The sequence below is a fragment of the Typha angustifolia genome, chromosome 13 (assembly GCF_048772165.1).
Source record: "Typha angustifolia cultivar Huaian chromosome 13, ASM4877216v1, whole genome shotgun sequence".
NCBI classification, from domain to species: domain Eukaryota; kingdom Viridiplantae; phylum Streptophyta; class Magnoliopsida; order Poales; family Typhaceae; genus Typha; species Typha angustifolia.
In genome coordinates, this window is record NC_133251.1 from 12,300,910 (window position 1) to 12,319,905 (window position 18,996).

Sequence of the window (18,996 nt, forward strand, 5' to 3'; positions counted from 1 at the left end):
TTTCATAAGGGTAACTATCAGTGTGGTGCTGGAGCTGTAGCTAGGAATAAGAGGTGACCTTTTTTGGGCTAAGGCGGAGCCAACCATCAAGAAATTGACAACTTATTGTGAAGTTTGGGCTATATAGATAGCGCTTTTGAAAGCTAAAGACAAATGAGACAGAATTATTATAGAGACTGATGCAGAGATTTTAGTCAAAAAATTTTGTGGGGATGAAATTAGATCATGATGGCTCTGGGGGATACTCTCAACTTTTTGGGAGGTTAAATTTTTACATACTTATAGAGAAAGAAATAGTACAGCCGACTGGCTTGCTAGGCTTAGGAGGAAAACTTCAAGAGGCAAGAGCTGGGATAATCTCAATGACTTGCCTCCGGAGTTGGACTCTATTATTGTTCATGATAATTTGGGTATGGGCAGTGCCCCCATTGGACTTGATAGCTAAGATCTTTTAATCAAAAGAAAAAAATATTCTTTCCATTTAATTTAATATTTCCTAAATTTTTTTTAATATTTTCATATATATATACCCTCAAATAGATAACTTTTAAGCGTTGGTGTGTATACCCTTTAAAATCATTTTTATCTTTTTGTATGAAAACTCTTGGAGTTAACTAATTGCTAAAACTTAAACAATTTAGATATAAAAAATTAAAATATCTTAATTTTAGTTTTCATAAAAAAAATTAGTTAAAGATATTTTTATTTCTTATTAAATTATTGAGACTTGCCTTAACAAATAATCAGATAGCTAACCATGCAAATAACCCACATTTTGAGAGGTAAGGCTGTAGAGGGGCATACCCAATGTATAATAAGATAGTTTTTAAGACATACCCAATATATAATAAGATAGTTTTTAAGACATACCCAATATATAATAAGATAGTTTTTAAGATATATGAAAAAAAAAACCACAAAAACGTGATGCTTATAGTTTAGAAAAGTTCGGTGTCAATTTAGGGCCCCACATGGAGTGTGATCCAGCAAAATCCCGGCACCGCCCCCATGCATGCGTGGCCTACGCCCTTCCACGTCTCCCTAACTGAACTCCACAGTCGATGGAGAGAGAGACTACCATACCCCCGCCAAATATAACTAGCAGATACTGAGAGGGAGATTGAGATAAAAGAGATGGCCAGGGAAAGGGAGGAGTCGAGCACTTACTGGGGCATATCCGCGAGGCCGTGCGACACGTGCCAGAACTCTGCCGCGCTCATCTTCTGCGTCGCCGACTCCGCCTACCTCTGCGGCACGTGCGACGCTCGCGTGCATCACTACGGCCTCCCCGTCCCACACGAGCGCGTGTGGCTGTGCGAGGTGCGCGAGCAGTCCCCTGCCGCCGTCACGTGCGACGCCGACATACACGCTGCCCACTCCCTCGCCGGCCGCCCCGTTGCTCCGTCCCTCGGTCCGCTCTCCTCCGCGTCCAGGCCCTTTTCATCCGCCGCCGGGGCCAGGGATCTCTTCTCCGACGACGAGGAGAACGAGGCGGAGGGGGAGGCAGAGAAGTGGCTCATCACCGATCTGAACCCTAAGGAGTTCGAGTTCAGATCGGGCGAGTTCTTCTTCTCCGACGCCAATCCGAATCCTAAGGAGCTTAGATTGGGCGATTTCTACTTCCCGCACGCCGATCCATACCTCGATCCCGACTACATCAAGACCTCAATCTCCCCCAAACCAAATCCGTTCCTCGATCTTGCCGACTCCAAGCAAAGCGACGCCTCGTACACGGATCAATCTCTCAATCACAGCGTAACTAATCGTTCAAACCCTCACCTCACTGATCGTATTCTCCGATCCATTCGCCATTTGATTGGATCCATAGAGTTTCAGGTGTCGTCGTCGGAGGTGGGGGTGGTCCCGGATCGGACGGCCAGGGTGATGCGGTACAGGGAGAAGAGGAAGAGCCGAAGGTTCGAGAAGACGATACGGTACGCGTCGAGGAAAGCGTACGCGGAGGCGAGGCCGAGGGTAAAGGGGAGGTTCGTGAAGCGTGCGGAGGTGGAGAAGGAGGTCGGGAGGATCTACTCCGACGCTGCGGATGCCGTCGCCGCCCTCGTGGCCGACCCCGACTTCCGCGTTGTGCCCTCCTTCTAGAACTAGCACCACTATCGGTGCTATTTATACTTTCTAAATGGCCAAAGAAGTTAGTACGGCCAATCAACTTCTCTCTGCATGGTCCACCGCCGTACGATCGTTGCGCTCGGATTTTTTTTTCATCACGCTCACTAATATTCGACAATCTTAGATATATATACATATTGATGTGCATCTAACGGCCATCAAAACTAACCACACGGATCGATTCTGTGTTATAAAACTAAGATTAGTTGTGCAACCATGCAGGATTAGTGTAATTAGGGCTGTTAAAATAATTAGTTCGGCAAGATAACACTCGGTTTAGATTTGGAATAGTTATTGTTTATATCTTGTAATCAAGTTAGTTATCATTTTCCTGCCTTAAAATGGTTCAATGATTGAAATGGGTAGTTGAGCATGCTAAAGGGTTAATGTTATTGTTGATTTCTTATGTAATAGTTTAAGCTTTTGATTTATTTGATTATCTAATTGTAATAATATAAAAATATTGTTTTCCGGAGACTTAAGCTTTTATTAGAATAGTTGATAAATTAATATGGTATCAAACCAAATGTCCTGAGTTTGAACCACATGTTTATTTGTCATTTAAAACAGTTATTTTGGTAAAGAAAATATTAATTTTCTTTTATATATCATTTTTATTCATATTTTATAATACTATATATTAGTTTATAGTCAGATATTATACATGTAATTCTACAAAACATTCCTTATTTTGGATCGTGTATAAAGGGGTAAATTAATAATTATCTTTTTTGTATTCTTATGCACATAATTTTGTCACGCTATTCTATGAATAAATTTATCTTGGGACTTACTTTTTGTAAATGGATTTTGTTTGCAAAGAGTGTATAAGGAAGGTTTAGTTCACCGATAAGTAATTGTTATGAATCGATTTGATACGATGCGTAACGATTTCAAATTAGTTTGAAGACGTAACTTTCAAAAGAAATTGCGAATGATCTAGTCGTTGGATTTTACTAAATTTTAGATATGTTGTCGTCATTAAAAAGAGCTTTCCAATAAATCTAAGATCACAAAGTTTGGATAACTAAATCTTAAGATATCGGTCGAACAATGACCAAAGATCATATAAACCTTGTTAGCTGGCGAGATAGGTGCTAAGATAATTATTTCAAAGTGAAGAGAGAGAAATTATTGTAGAAGAAGGAGATTAGGAGTTAGAAGAAGTCGACCAAAGACTTAAACAGTGGAAGAAATGAGATGGAAGAAGACGCAAATAGCTAAAGCAAGAAAGAAGGAGATAAAGGTAACAATATTGTTTCAATTATCAATAAACTTCAATTAGGATTTTCTCCATATATTTATAGAAGCTCATCCTTGGGATCCAAACAACTAAGTTAAAATCCTAACAAACCAACAATTTTCATCGTGCGCAAATACTGTTATCTGTCGATGCAAACGTGTATAAGCGTTCAAACACGCAAATTATGTTTTCTGTTTTTGTAAACACGTGCAGGCATTCGTATGGCCCGTTCGAACACAGTCCTTTGCATTCAAACGCCCCCCCGACAAAAAACTTTTAATTTTTCAAATAAAAAATCAAACTAGATAAATAGACTCATCCCAATGAACCCAATATCGTGAATAGAGCCAATATGATCGAGTGATCGAGTTGTACCAGTAATCTTTATGTACTAATCAATTACTACCTAAATAAACAAAAAATTCTTCATATAACTAAGCCTCACAAAAACTCATTTACCTAAAAGGTCACATCAAGAATTAATATAAGATGTCAATATTTCCAATGATTTAAGTAGTTAGTAGGGCATGATTCAAGATTGCACTAGACCAATACTTTCATATCATAGGGTTTAGAAAGTAACTAAACCTTGACTTCTTGGATAGAACTGATCATTGCTCCTTTCTAATTGTTCTTCATTTAAAATAAATATTTTGCTCTTATAAGCACATTTATTTTCAATATAAAATGTTAAACAATTTAGTATTTTCTTAGCAGGATCCAAAGAGTGTCCACTGGCATGTCTAAAATATATTAAATTTGTGAGGTGAATCATTTCAATAAGTAAATTTGTGAGGCCTAATTTAGCCTAATACTCAAAATTGTAGACGGCAAGAAGGCATTAATAAATTAAGATGGACCCCTCTTTACCACAGGGCACATATGAAACATTCAATAACTTATGCCATTAAAAACAAAAAACAATATATTAGACAACTTAGAGTCTTAGACCAACCCTTTGACACATCAACCTCTTGACATGGGTTAATACAATTCAATGTTTGGCGTGGATATATAGGTATTGAGTTTCTTTGGAGACAAAGTGTATTGATTTCCTCCTGGAAAAATTAGCACTTAATTGTAAAAGTTTATGGGAATTTTTTATGTAATTCTTTTGGGATAAATATACTTTTAACCGAACAATTGCTTATTTTTATATAGACTTTTATCTATTTTTCTTTGTACATTGACCTTTTTAACTATATAAAATCTCGTTCTACTAATTATCCATTTGATATTTTACATTAAAAATATTATGTGACTGTTATAAGATTAATTTTAGACTCTGATTATTTTATATTAAAGAGAAAAAAGTTGTGATCAATTCTAGCAAAGATATGTTAGAGCCTCTACCCACCAACAGTGGCCGCTACACCTTCCAATCCTCCCTCCTTCCTCTCGTGTGTGAGTATCTTCTCTCTTTTCTCCTCTCTTTCCCTTTTGTCTTTCCCCTTCCTCCTCTTCTTTCTTTTCTCTCTTTTTATATTTGCTCATACTCCCCGCCTCTCTTTCCTTTCTTTCTTCTCCTTCCATGAATACCTTCACCGTTGACGTTGCTATTGCATCCTTTGCCGCCATCGTAGTTATCACCGGTGATGGAAGGTTGGGGAATTCTCTCATTTTGATTTCTTTTCCTAGATACTTTAAGGCAAATCATCTAGGGGTGTAAATTAGCCGAGCTTGAGCGAGCCGACTCCAGCTCAAGCTCGGCTCAATACTAATTTCGAACCTAGATTCGGATTTAGGCTCAATTCAGCTCAAATTGAGTCAAGCTTGAGTTGAGTCAAATTGAGCCAAAGTCAGAATCGAACCTATTTTCAAGACAAACTCAAGTTGAGCCAAATTGAGGTCGAGCCAAGCCTAAGCTTAAAACTAAGCTATTTTAAGCCAAAGCTAAACCAATCCTATTATTCAAACTGAGGTAGACAGAGCCGAAGCTGGCAAACCTTAAAATGAGCTAAGAACTATTCAAGCTAAATTAAGCTTAAATAGTTAAATTAAATAAAACTTCATTCAAGCTTAAAATTTAAAATTCAACCCATAAATTATAATAGCAATACACTTCTAATAATAAAAGTAATATCAAATTATCAAGCCGAGCCATAGCGAAGCGGCTCGAAATTTAAAATCAATGAATGTTGGATGACATATCTATATTTTATATTGTTTTTTAGTTTATTCTTGCTTGTATCATCGTGCTATGTGCGGCAAGCCTTTTATTGGCCTTTGTCGATGGTTCTTGCTTCTCTCTACGAGGGATTTGTAGTCTTGTCGTGTATAAATTATATACATTTTATTATAAAATAATTAAAAAGCATTCAATTTTGTTAGCTCTGCTTGTTCTATTTTCTACCATCACTCTTTTTCATTCTATCAATCCATAATAATAGAAAAACAAGCTATTTTAAATGCTTGAATGGTTAGATAACATTCCTGCACCGAGACATTTTATCGCTGATTTACTAATTATTCTAAAAACTTAAAACGATAATTTTAATATTTTATATTCTATCGAGACCTCAATATTATATGCATTGAGGGGGCTGATAACTGCTATTTGGCACCTATTCATTCTCTAAATAACGTATATGTGTAACTCTCAAATTTCCTCTTAATTCCAGGATGTCCTGTTCCAACTTTTGAACAAAATGTTCTTTCTTTACAGCAGTGATTTCCTAATAAAAGGTAAAAGGAATGACCAAGCCTGTTATCTGTACATAGAGATTTTGTTGATTAAATGGATCGGTTGGAAAAAAAAAGGTCCTCCGCCGCAATGTGTTTATCGTGCAAATAAACGCGCAAAGGCAGCCCAATATCCAGCCAGCTGAAAGGGTGAAATATACATCAAGTACATTGCAATTTTGAATAACTAATAAGAATTTTATGCCAATTACATGATCAATTTACCTGGCCCAGAATGCCCTTTCCTGTTGGACCTTCGACAACCAAACCTGCGGTAAGACCGATCATTGCCCATGCACCGTTGATCGCTTCAGCTCGACGACGTCTCTGAATTAGAACACATTACTGACAGCTTAAGAAACAAGTTTATTTCAGATGATATGAAGAAACTAGTCCATTCCATTCTTTCCCAAACAGCAGAATTCATTTCTAAGTGAATTCAATTGAATTCTTTCTAGAATTGATTTCAAACAGTCTTAAGTGCCTTGTTGTGAATGAATGCTCTAGAACCAACCTGATAAACCTAAGGAAGATTATAACTTAGCTTCAAATCTTTGCAAATTGACTACTGGTGGAACACTAGCACCCTGTTTTGAATCACCAAATCAGTATAACGTAATCGAATTGAAATTTTATTTTTCACTCAGTCCACTGTCTGGAAGCATTGAGTGTTGAGATTTCAATTGGTTTTAACGGATTTGGACAGATTTCGGTGTGTGTAATGATGTCCAATATTTGAGATCAGATTTAAATAGAACTTATTTGCCACTTAACTTATCCAAACCTCAGAACTAACTGTTAATCTGTTACATTCTTATTGAAACTCATGTGTATAACACGAAAAATGAACATAATGAAATGAATTCTTACCTCGTTCCAAACAACAAGATTAGAATTGGTTCATTATTTTCCAGACAGTGGAATTTATTTCCAAATAAAATCAATTGAATTCTCTCCAAATGAAATCAATTGAAATCCACTTAGAATTGGTTCTAAATGTGCCCAACACATTATTTCAGTGATAACTACAAAAGCTAGGCAAACTCATATTCTCCAGATATTTTACAACCAAACTGACAATTTGCTCTGCAAGTACATCTAGCAAGCAAGTTATATCATTCAACACAATTACTTTCACACGAAGCTTATTGCATGACTGCACAAAGTTAAAACAAAATTAGTAACTGGATTTCATTGTCATCATTATTATCACTTGACATTCTTGTTGATCAATTCAACCATGATGGTAGCATTAAAAAGATTATTTCCTAGTGTCTCATTTAGCAACGATTGCAATAATAAAAGGTTCGCATACTTTTAGTTTTTCCTTGGCCTGAATTTCTTGCATCTGTTTCGCTGCTAAGCGCTTGGCTTCCACGGGATCAACCATTATACTGTCATCATTTGAACTTCCTTTTCTTTGGCGTACCTAGCCCATTTAAGGTAGCATGTTAGCCTTTACATATGCAGAAACAACATAAAGCACTGAGAAGATATTGGAACTCACTAAGAGAAATATAGAAATAACTATACAACTTATCTACAAGACATAGGTGTTCCTTTTTATCAAAAAGTGGCAAATAACTAGGAGAAAAATGAAATCTTCCTTTGATTTCTAAATTTTGAAGTATGATTTATATAAATCAAGCACAAAAGGCAAAGAGATATCAAAATGGATGAAAACATCCCGAGATAGGTTGGTTTAAAATAAGACATGCTCAATTCCTAGTAGTGCCTCCGCATGAGATGGCCATGAGAGAATATCGAGATAATACTCCAGTATTGGTGCAATAATTCACTGGCTGTATTGACTCGTGCCAACCGTGTTGAGCAGCATGGCAATCCATGTATTGCAGAACCTTCTGTTGGATGTAGAAAAGGGACAGCAAAATTTTCATGCTCAGATCATACACATGCAAATATTCTTTAAGTGGAACTTGCATGTCAATGCAAGCAACAGACTGACTACAGCATGTCAGATTGACTTTCAGACAAGAACTTAAACCTATTTTTGTCAGTAGTGTTTAGTCACTTGGTTTTCAAGTCTTGTCAAATTTTAACAATAAAGGCCCAAACTGTGGGAATGAGAATCTACTCTTAAATCTGATAAATATTTTTGGTGTTTTATTAAATTTAAATGTTTTTTAGTTAAATATTGATGCGTGAGTTGCTTCTTTGAGAGAGGTCTGTTTGAAGGACATACACTTACAGGCAAGAAGGTTGGCTGGGCTGAACATAAGGCACACAAGAAAGGATGCCAAGCATGCCAATGGCACAATAAATGATGTGAGATGGAACTTATATACATAATTAACCAAAATGAGATTGGTCAAATATGGACAAAGGCAGACATCACAGCGAACTAAGAGAAGCCTACTATAATAATACTCTTAGGTAATTACACCTTTGTAATATCTACCAGATTTGAATCAGATCACAATTATGTAAGAACCTTTCTGATATGAGAGAACCCTTTATATATGATTAAAGAACTAGCAAGGAAGACAAAGCAAGCCATAGATTCTACTAAGAAGGACTGGATTACTTTGTACTATGAACAGCAGAAGGCTTACTAAACCTTGAGCATACTTAGCCAACCATTGTTGGCATTACAATGATTTGCATTGGCAAAAACTAAACAAACCTAATAGATGACTTACTACGAGAAGTTTAGGAATAAAGATGAGGGAACACCACATAAAACCAAGTCAACCAACTATTAAGAGGTTGCAAGATCCTTCATTCCAAGTGGAACTTCTAAGAAGCAATATCTTTACTGAATAAAAGATATTTACTAAATGTCAATCATATTCAAACAAAAACTATTGAGCTTACACGAAGAAATCTTGATACATACATTTGCATTAGCAAAAACCAGGAACGATTGCCTTTGGCTTCTCCGAGATACAGTAGATGCCATTTTTCTGTTTTGCAAGCTCCAGCTATCACAAGAGAGATAAATAGATATTTCAGATGACTATTTACTATGGAAAAACATCAATAATAGAGTGACCCTTATAAGTAGATCTAATTCTAATTGCAGAAGTCAGCCAGAATCCAAAAGATGATGCAAAAGCTAGCAGCTAGACGAAACAAAACTTGTTGTCTACCATAAACGTGGTAGGTGAAAGACATGAAGTAGGAAAACTTTGCAAAGCCTTTAATGTGAGTCACACCCCCAAGGATTGTGATCAACAATTTTCAAAGATGGATACATCTTGCATAGCATCTCTTCACATTATAGTTAGATGTAAGTCATCCCGAGGAATTTTCATCTCAATTATTCTGAATGAACTTTTCCCAAAAAATCAATCAAAATCCAAGACATGAAATTATGACTCAGATATTTGCATAAAAGTGTCAACTGGTTCATAGCCAATGATAGATCCTTGCAATAAATTTAGCTAAAATTTACATGGTTTACAGATTATAAAGAAATGACGACAATACCCAAAAAGTTATATATCACAACCTGTAAAAGGCATTAGTTGTAGCACCAGATCCACCTACCATCACCAGCATAAATATTGTAGGATAACATATATACTAGCTTCTCACAACTGTGGCGCTAAAGCAATAAACAGACAAGATACAGATTCTTCTAATGAAGTATTTCTTGCCATCATGTATTCTTGAGACTATTTTAAAGTCATTGTAGCAAGACAGTATCATCCTTACCAGTAGAGACCAACAAATGGGTGCCATATCCTATGAGATTTTATGATATTTTCTGATTAATCAGTCAAATGCTTCTCTTGTAGAACCATACAAAGCAAAGTGCATGAAACCGATAAACTGTTTCTAGTTAATCATGGTAAAGATTAACAAAAGATAACAGTTAAAACTTCAGTTACTATGTTTCCTTTTATTCTTTCTTTTAATTCTGCGAAATTCTGACACCAAATTTCACAGGATATATCGTTCTAATTAACTTAGTAAAACTCAAGTTGCCTAGCTCATGAGAATGTGAAATCTAAATGTTCACTACTTGGTTTCTACTTGCTACTACCACTCAGAAAGCACAAGTATACTTCTATGACTGCTATATGATATTCTGCAAAAGAGAAGAGCCTATCTGACAAAAGGATTTCAGCAATAATGTGGTAACAGATTAGGCAGGTCAAATATTGCATGAATTTTGAAAACAAAACGAGATCAAACACAGGCATACTTGGAGCAGGCACTTCACAAAAGTGAAACGCCTTAAAATGCAAGAGTCTAATCTCGAAAATTTAATCAACCATTGGGAAGATTACACGATCGAACGCAAGGGAGAACCTCTTTCTCGTCAGTTGGGCAGCTCTATACTGACCAATTTCATAGAAATATGTAAAAGAATTCCAAGTATAAGCAAGAATTCAACTCACAGACAGCGTTTTGAAAAGAAAATTCTCATCTTTGTGATCAAATCATATATGGATCTTATACATGATCAAAACTTTGCATTATTGTAGAGATGCTAAGTTTCAACATACCAGATGGGAAAGTAGACAAAAATCCAGAAAAGATGTTACCTGAGGACCGTCGGAGGAGATGAGGAGATGGGTTTCATGTGTAAAGACGAGAAGGAGCTCCCAGGGGCGACATAGAACAAGAGAGAGGCCATCAAATCTCTGTTCTGGCTGTAGTATTCCCATGGATATAGTTGCTGAAACTTTGGGATTTTTATATAATTGCCACTAAATATTATCAAAATAACATAATTACCCCTACATTCTTCAAAATATCCCTAATAAGGAAGAAATTATTGTGTTCTTTCAAACAATAATCGGCTAGTTAAATCGAACTTTTCATCATTAAAACCAAACCTAAATTAAAACAAACTTTTTTTATAGTAATTATGATATTTTAAAGAAACGAACGATAATTATGATATTTTTTAAAGTTTTCAGAGACCAATTATATAGAAATCCTAAAAAAAAACTTAATTTTCTTCTTCTTATTCAAGCATACTTTCTATTATGTGGTCTACGTTTGGTGTATGTAGATACACCTAAATGACAAATGTGTGAAGGATATAAGCTAGCATTTATATGGGTTACCAAACATCTATCCTCATGATGGGGGTGTGAAGTAATGGATATTATACAACAAAAAAGTTGAACAGAAATAAAAAGGAAATTTTACCTTAGATTCTAATAGAACTAGACTCAGAATCTAACAATATAAAGATGCATTTCCACAAGCAGGAAAAAGGTTGACATTGAAAAGATATCAGCCATTCCCTGCCTTATCAAAATTGTGTTACACTGCTCCCAGTGGAAGTGGTTTCAATGATGATAAAACAAGTAACAGAGTGAAATAACCAACAACCAACCTGAGAACAAGAGTGGGGAGTGAAAAAGTAGCAACTCAATATGAAATATAAGATTGAAACCAAAATAGTCATCCATATGCTCCGGAGCAGAACAAACACCTAAATAATAGTTTCGGAAATAAATCTAGTACAGTATTAATAAATATATCCTCAGAAAGCTAATACAGTCCTCAAATAAAATATTACGAAACAAAAGATTGCCAAAAAGTAACTATTAAACTTGTAAAGATCGCAGAACCAAAACTTCAGCAAGACTTTAACTTCTCAGTCTTATTCTTTCTCTAAACTCTGCCGCCTTTGCTGAGGCTTACCATGCGTGCTGTGCTCTCACCCTGCGAGCCTCTCAGAGATGAACCTGTCTGGTAGGGAGTCCTCCCACTGCTTCCATAAGCATCTTGATACCGTGTGCTTGCATAACCACCAGAGTAGCCACCAGCCCCACGTTGGCCCTGACCACTCCGATCCTTAGCAAATCCTCCACCTGCTTGCCCTGAACCACCTGACCTTCCACCATATCCAGTCCGTCCTCCATACCCACCACTCTGCCTTCCTTGTGATGACGTGATGAAGTTCTCCTGCCATCTACCTAAAGAAGAAGAATCCTGATTCTCTCCCCTACGCCTCGTCGGTAGCCCATCCAGTGTTCCACCAGTCCTTGCCTCAAAGGCCCTCTCATTGCTCTCAACAAGAATAGACAGCTTATCTGCCATCTGGAACAGAAGCCCCTGCAGCCTAGTGTTTTCCACGTTGTGGAACACGATGCACCTTGTTGGTTGGTCCCAGCTAGCATGGAGCTCCTCCGAGATCATCATCCTGCTCACTATGCTATGGGCTTGGGCCTCAGATAGGTCAAACATAGCAGTAAGCTGGTGTAAACTCAAGGAGTCATAACATGATGAGTACGCCAAGAGATAGGTCCTCAGAGCCTCTTCCTTAATCTTGGACTCCAGCATCTCGAGGACACTCTCTTTGTTTCGAAGAAGCTTCCAAATCTCTAGTGATTTAATGACTTCAAAAGCTTTCTGGTAGTCACCCTTGCTAAGAGCTCTTGTAGCCGCCATGACATGGTCCCTCACATTCTCAGGTGGACCAATAAAAGTCTGCCGCTCGCTTATCTCAAGAAGCCTGCGGAACGTTTTGCTTACAGGTTTCCGCTTGTCATAGGTATGAGCAGCCATGTTTGGGACCTCAATAAGCATTGCACATATCAAATGAGTAGCTTCCAGGAGCTCAAGGTTTATGTGCATGTGGTAAGGCATCTGCCTTCTCCTCTCAGCTTTCTCCTGGAGACATCACAAAAAGATGAGGTTCTTTTTTTTCTTTACTAAATCACAACCAGACTTGATTAAATCACACGCTTGGAAAAAAAAAGAACAAGATAAAACAACCCAAAATGAAATGCAAATTGTTACCTAGTACTCTAAGTAACAGATTGACACAACAATGATACCAGAGTGTTCTGGCAAACAGCAGAGCCGAATAAAGAGACTAAATAACAAAGGAAGAATGCATGCATCCAGACATATTGGACGACATGCTTCCTCTTTTTTTGTTTCAAACCAACAACATACATATGCCAACAAATTAAAGAACAAATCCAAAAAATATTGAATTCCAATAGGCCTAAAGTGTCAAAGGCTTGGTTGACGGTAAAACAGAAGGAAAAAGGGGGAAACTTGTGAGTGAATGCTTCATCCCATTTCAACTAAAGAGACATACCAACCATCAGCAGTATGTTCACCTGTCTCACCTGGTTGGTAACCTACTCAATGCACAAACATGTAAAGAAAGACATGAAATTCAGCACAAGATCCTATTGCATTATCCTGCATGTTAAGGAAGAATAAGAAACAGAGCATCACATTTTCTGCTGAGATATTTCAACGATGCCACAAATAGCACCTATAAAGTAGATATCTTGGTTTTACACCAAACAGAACATTTAGTTACTAATGCCAAGAAGATATGTATATATATATAGTAATCCCAATAAAGTAAATCCAAAGTCCGTTCTTGGTTAAATAATGAGATGTAGGATAAGGTTTTCATCTAGCTACAGTCAACTAATAGTTTGACATCTGAGTCTAGCCCTTGCACTATTGTCTAGTTCAGCAGAAGTTTGACATAAGAAATCAAAGAATAGCCTCTAATGTTCCTTACCTTGCTCTTTTCACCTTATTTCTATCTCAAACAAGTTGTTTGTGTTTTGACAATGTATAACTACAAAATCTTAGGAGTTATGAATGCCAAATCACGATTGGAGTGCCTCATCCAAATAGTCTTCCAAAAGCTAATATGGGGTATTATTAATATTGATCTTTCCACCCCAGCTAGTGCTGCAGTAGTATCATACTGTTTTGTGCAAGGAAAAGCCTCGGCTCTGTCCTAGCTATATGGCAACTAAAGTTGCAAAAGATGGTCTTCAGCAACTTCTTAATGTGTAATTTCCAATAGATAATCCAAAGAAGATGACAATAATAATTACCTTCCGCTAGTACCATCCAGTTAAATGCGATTAATCTCCATTCCAATCCTTAACAATGCAGATACTATTTCAGAATGAGGCTTTTGCATGGAAATGCAAAAATCTATTTTATTTTCATGTAAACTTTGATAAATCAGCACTGCATATTTGAACTTCATAAAGTTGTGAACTTTTCACATATACCCCTCTCGTGACAAAAATAACCAATTTCATCTCAGTAATTGTATATGAGGTACTTCGCCTTATCATATGCAGATAGCGTGCTTACTAACAATCCTTTCCAAGTTTTTGGGCCAACATAATGATAAGGAGACCAACTTCATTAATGAAAAAAAGAAAATATTTCCACCTAAAACAGACAATTAATCATGGCTAAAGGTCCGTAAGGTTTCCCAAATATCAGCTCTCTACATGACTGTGCTAGTAAAACATACTCTTATAGTCATATTGGTTGGATAGTCCTATATCCTGTTCTTAAATCACTTCTAGCAGGGAAACCATGCAGGAGAAGCAACACCCTTTGTGTATCAAAATAACAAAAATGGGGTGCAGGGGTGATATAAGCAACTTGCAATATATTATTCAGCTTGCTCCATTCTCCATAGCTGGTACTCTTTCTAAATAAACCTTTTGCAAATGAAATCAGTGTGTAGTCATTTGTAGCCTTCTGAACATGTTACACAAATTCTTAATTAAAAGCACTCTCCACAAATTTGGCTACAACAAGAGATTTAATAAGCAACTAATTACCATTAGAAAGTTAAAATATTATTGCCAAATTGATGCATGTGAAGAGAACATAATTGTATCTCTAAGAATATTTAATTGCAAATACCAGCCTGTTAGAAAACAGAAAGCAACAGTCATATTCTAGTTTATTTATATTTAATAATTCACACCTCTCAACCTGGCAAGTAAAATTTGAAAGGTAAGAATTAGGTATGGGCTTCAGTCCAATAGCAGTGAAGAAGAAAAGCAAACATATAATAAATAAAGCAATGTTAGTTACCAGAAGATCTATCCAGATTCATGAGAAAGTATTCTCACTGTTATTACCTCAAAAAAATTCTTACTATGCCTGAACTCAGTTCACAATGTAGAACCCAAAAATCAGTGATAGAAAAACAGTGATATTTCAAGATGGAGTCTTACAATTAGCATAACCAAGGCAACTATATAACAATGCATGATATAAACATATACTGAAATAAAAAAAAAATACAAGAAAACATGTGTTGTTACCTGCTCAGGAGTTTTTTCATGGTAACGATTTTGTTGTACGCCTTGCGCAAGTAATTCTTTTACTCTTCCTGATGAATACAATTCAGACAGGCACCCAAGAGCTTCTGCTATCAAACCAGCCCGGAAGGCACATAAGCCAAGTTGTGCCATGGCCCTATTGAATAGTATCTGTGAATGTATGTCCAAGAGTTGAACTCCATCCTGCAAATGACTCATTAACAGCAAGTCACGAGAAACAGGAAATTCATCAAAGATAGCATGATGGTAGATGTCACAAAGCATTGCCCTGGCCTTAGTCCTCTCATCCCCATACTTGTAAATAAGAGATACCAATGCATCCATCAAGTTTCTGCTACTCTCTGGAAACGTAGACCTCCTGGGCACAAGCTCAGGAATCACAACAAATGGTGCTGGCCCCCTACTTCCATCAGCTGCTTGACTTGCAGCCGCACCCTCCACATCACCTTCAGCCCCATTTGTCCTTTGCTCTGCCAGCTTCCTCATTGCATCATAAACTTCTTGAGGCTTATAATATATTAGTTCAACTCGTCGCAAGGCAACCTTAGAAGCCGCCTTGAAATCTCCGACTCTTTCAAGATAGTCCTGAATGTTCTGAGCAACAACCAAGAACAAAGGCTCATCCCTCAGCCTCTCCCCATACTCCTTAGTGTGTGGATCTGTACACTGCAAACTCTTAAAAAATTCAGAATCCAGACGTTCAAGGAGTGCAACTAGGTTTCCCCGCACCCTAATTGTTCCCTTGTAGTCTGCACCCTTTTGTGTCTCTTGTTCATCAGGTTCACCTGAGTCATCAACTACAATGTTCGGATAATGTGCAAGAATGTCAAGAAGAAGAAGCAAATTGCTTACGCAATTCTTCCACACATAGATTGGCATATGCCCAAGCAAGCTAGGGTTCACATCAAATTGTGCTGCAATAACACACAGTAAAATCACAAACTTTTGGGCAGGTGTCTTTGCTACCCGGGTTAAAAATGTCAGCTGCTCAACTTGCTCGATCCTCCCTGTTCCCTTTCTACCCCTTGCTGCAACAATCTCCTTCATCTTTTTGTCAACAAGATCCCAAGTAATTTCACTTGGGTCCTTCATGAACTGCTTGTCCATAAGCTTATCTTTTCTCCTAATCTGTTTCTCCCAGGCCCCACCACCCTCACCCTGCTCATCACCATCCTCATCTTCATCGTCACGTTCCATATCAGATATTGCAATATTCGATGGGTCTTCTTCGACTTCAGAACCAGACTCATCCTCATCTTCTTCCTCCTCTTCTTCCGCGCCCTCATCATCACTCTGTGGGTTCTCCCTGTAACTTATGATCAGCTCCTCAAACTGCTTGTTATTCTTCTTGAGCTTCTGCTTCATCGAGTTAAGGGCCTTAGCATTGCTGCTGCTCATCTTTTTCTTGGCATCCTTATTAGCCAGCGCCTCCGCCAAGAAGTCCTCAAGTAACACCAGGGCCTTGATATAGAGATTAGGGACCTTCTCTGACTCCGTAACCCGAGCAACCTTCTCGTGCTGCTTGTTGATTTTTTCGAAGCTCTCCAGGAGGCTGACCCAGTCATTAATCTTCATGGCGTTCTTCATCTGTTCGACGGTGGCTCTCATCTCGTCGAACCTCTTGTCACGTGCTGACTTGACCACACGGCGCTGCGAATCTGATTCGTCGCTACCAGATGCATTCCCGGACTCCTTGAGATAGCGGCTCATGGCCGCGGCTCCGGCGGCCTCGCCAGCCGGTGCCCCGGCCTCACTGCCATCGCCGTACTCGGATGCCTCCTCCTCCTCCTCCTCCTCCGTGTCGCTGTCGCCCTGGAATCAAGACAGAACATTCATATGATGAACAAGAGCAGATAAATGCATATAAGCGTTAGCACTAGGTATGGGGGTTAGATTGAACGCACCTGTGTCCAGAAACGAGAAGCCATGGCTCTTTCTCTTTGCTTCTTCTAAGATCTATCTAGATCAAAACAGAGAAGGGACTGATACAATTCAACAAAACAGAAATTAGAGAGGGGAGAAATATTCCATGCGAGGAGAGGAGAAAGAAGGAAGAAGTGGACAAGGAAAGCCAAGGAGAGGAGGAGGTGGAGGAGAATAAGAGCGATACCTTCTAGGAGAATCCCGGCGTCGAGAGAGAGGAAGACCGGTGTCGCCGAGAGAGGAAGGACGCCGTCGCGAGAGAACGAGAGTGCTAGGGCTGCCGTTTTCAGATAGAACGCAAGAGGTAAAGGAATAGATGCCCTAATCTTTCCTCTCTCATTAGTGAGTAACGGGTAAAAGGGTTAAACCTTAACGGGTTGAAAAATTTTAACCTACCCAATATTCCAACCCCACAAAATAACCAATAACCCGAGCCTTCACAAGAGTCGTCACAGAGGCGATGTCGTTGAAGACTTCCACATTGCTGCAGAATTCTTAGAAGAGTATATATATCCATGTGGGCTTAGAGCCAGCCCAAATATATATGGTCTCAAAAGCCTTTCAGTTCTGGCCCAACCCAAAGGACAACTTGACAGGCCGAGGCCGAGTTCAGTTGGACCTACAAATCCTTCATAAAATCCATGGAAAAAATTTTAATATTAATTTTTTACTATTAAATAATATATTACTATTCTCTATCTATCAATAGGAATGTTATAGTATCGACTCCAATCTCAAATAATTATTTTTAAAAAAAGTTACATAAAACAGTAGTCGGGCAAAATCGAAAGAGGTAAAATCTTCTCATTAAGACACATCACATGCGTGCACATGGTGTCTAAAGGGCCCACGAGTACATGCCATACCAAATGAATGCGGTACTACTTATAAGTAGAAGTGGATGGCCTAACTTTGTTCACAGTATCCATAATAATGACAACATGAAAGAGGGATGGATATGGGGGTTGCAAAAATATTTAAAATTACAACCAAATTTTTACCTTTCCTTCTTTCATACTATTTTCCAAATGAAGTTTTTTTATTTCTTTTAATTTGATAGGCTAATATTGTATAATGCATACTAGTTCATCCTTTTTAATAAATCTAAACTATATACATATAGCTTATAAACTAAATACATTAGATTTTAATCTTGATGTCTTTGGATCTATAAAGAAGTGTTACGCGAGTCCCTCACAATTATTATATAGCGCGTGTTTTTTCTTAGTAAAAATTTAATGATGCCTTAGTTAAACTAGTGTCGTAAAGATTCGAATCCGAAAACATTTATATATTATGAGCCTTTTTAAGCAGAATCTCGTTATTGTCTTTATTTCGTATCTACAAAGCTAGTTAGTAATTTCATCCATAAGAACTAAACTAATTAGAATGTGATGGTTAAAGGTTGATTCAGAAATGCGAATAAAAGAGAGATCACAATAAGAAGAAAAAACACATTTGATACACAAATAAGATTCTTCTGAGCAAATTAGAGTTTTCGTAAAAAGAAATGATTATCCCAATACAAAAGTGAAACACCGCACAAATAGTCTCCCAAAGGTGCTAATCACATTTAAAAAGAGACGAAGAAAATAAACCCTAAATCAACAGTCATTCAAATGGCTAGGAGGCCATCTTGATAGCTTTACACCTCCAAATTATCATTTCCAAAACAATGTAAATAAGCTTGCATATTTAACCATGCATGGATGAGATCACTAGTTAAAATTTATTATATTTCCTTTCCATTTTTGACAGAGAAATGTTGCCAAATTATCCTATGCTAAGTACTTGGAAATCACCTTTGAAAAACTAGGAAAGTTTCATATAAATCATAGCCAACCACTAGATTAACCCTTAAGCAGGTCATCTCCTATTAATCCACATTTAATATGTTCCAAATTATTATTTTATGCTCATGCCTAGTTGGCTAGCTAGTCACACTAGAACTCAAGTTAA

The 18,996-nt window shown here is 37.6% G+C and overlaps 3 protein-coding genes across 3 annotated transcripts; 1 reads left to right on the top strand and 2 right to left on the bottom strand.

Moving 5' to 3' along the window:
* Window positions 1-915: 915 nt before the first annotated feature.
* LOC140774617 (zinc finger protein CONSTANS-LIKE 3) lies at window positions 916-2,555 on the top strand. Its single transcript, XM_073117691.1, has 2 exons — window positions 916-1,755; window positions 1,837-2,555. Exons 1-2 carry the CDS (start codon window positions 1,135-1,137, stop codon window positions 2,098-2,100), a joined length of 885 nt encoding a protein of 294 aa, XP_072973792.1. The 5' UTR covers window positions 916-1,134; the 3' UTR covers window positions 2,101-2,555.
* Window positions 2,556-5,963: 3,408 nt separating this feature from the next.
* On the bottom strand, window positions 5,964-10,673 carry LOC140774038 (uncharacterized). The gene is made up of 5 exons (XM_073116869.1): window positions 10,567-10,673; window positions 8,910-8,994; window positions 7,368-7,481; window positions 6,278-6,379; window positions 5,964-6,194 (listed from the first exon to the last, which is right to left on the bottom strand). Exons 1-5 carry the CDS (start codon window positions 10,656-10,658, stop codon window positions 6,150-6,152), a joined length of 438 nt encoding a protein of 145 aa, XP_072972970.1. The 5' UTR covers window positions 10,659-10,673; the 3' UTR covers window positions 5,964-6,149.
* A 709-nt stretch (window positions 10,674-11,382) lies between these two features.
* LOC140773122 (eukaryotic translation initiation factor 3 subunit C-like) lies at window positions 11,383-17,362 on the bottom strand. The gene is made up of 4 exons (XM_073115507.1): window positions 17,225-17,362; window positions 17,019-17,096; window positions 15,097-16,926; window positions 11,383-12,652 (listed from the first exon to the last, which is right to left on the bottom strand). Exons 2-4 carry the CDS (start codon window positions 17,040-17,042, stop codon window positions 11,651-11,653), a joined length of 2,856 nt encoding a protein of 951 aa, XP_072971608.1. The 5' UTR covers window positions 17,043-17,096; window positions 17,225-17,362; the 3' UTR covers window positions 11,383-11,650.
* Window positions 17,363-18,996: the final 1,634 nt, after the last annotated feature.

Excerpts from the sequence above, each read along its gene's own strand:
- LOC140774617 (XM_073117691.1), top strand. The coding sequence starts at position 1,135 with ATGGCCAGGGAAAGGGAGGAGTCGAGCACTTACTGGGGCATATCCGCG. Across the intron at positions 1,756-1,836 it reads ATCAATCTCTCAATCACAGC|GTGTCGTCGTCGGAGGTGGG; the intron begins GTAACTAATCGT and ends ATAGAGTTTCAG.
- LOC140774038 (XM_073116869.1), bottom strand. The coding sequence starts at position 10,658 with ATGGCCTCTCTCTTGTTCTATGTCGCCCCTGGGAGCTCCTTCTCGTCT. Across the intron at positions 8,995-10,566 it reads TCTCCTCCGACGGTCCTCAG|CTGGAGCTTGCAAAACAGAA; the intron begins GTAACATCTTTT and ends CTCTTGTGATAG. Across the intron at positions 7,482-8,909 it reads TGGTTTTTGCTAATGCAAAT|GTACGCCAAAGAAAAGGAAG; the intron begins GTATGTATCAAG and ends TAAATGGGCTAG.
- LOC140773122 (XM_073115507.1), bottom strand. The coding sequence starts at position 17,042 with ATGGCTTCTCGTTTCTGGACACAG. Across the intron at positions 16,927-17,018 it reads CTTCTCGTTTCTGGACACAG|GGCGACAGCGACACGGAGGA; the intron begins GTGCGTTCAATC and ends TCTTGATTCCAG. Across the intron at positions 12,653-15,096 it reads ATGAAAAAACTCCTGAGCAG|GAGAAAGCTGAGAGGAGAAG; the intron begins GTAACAACACAT and ends TGATGTCTCCAG.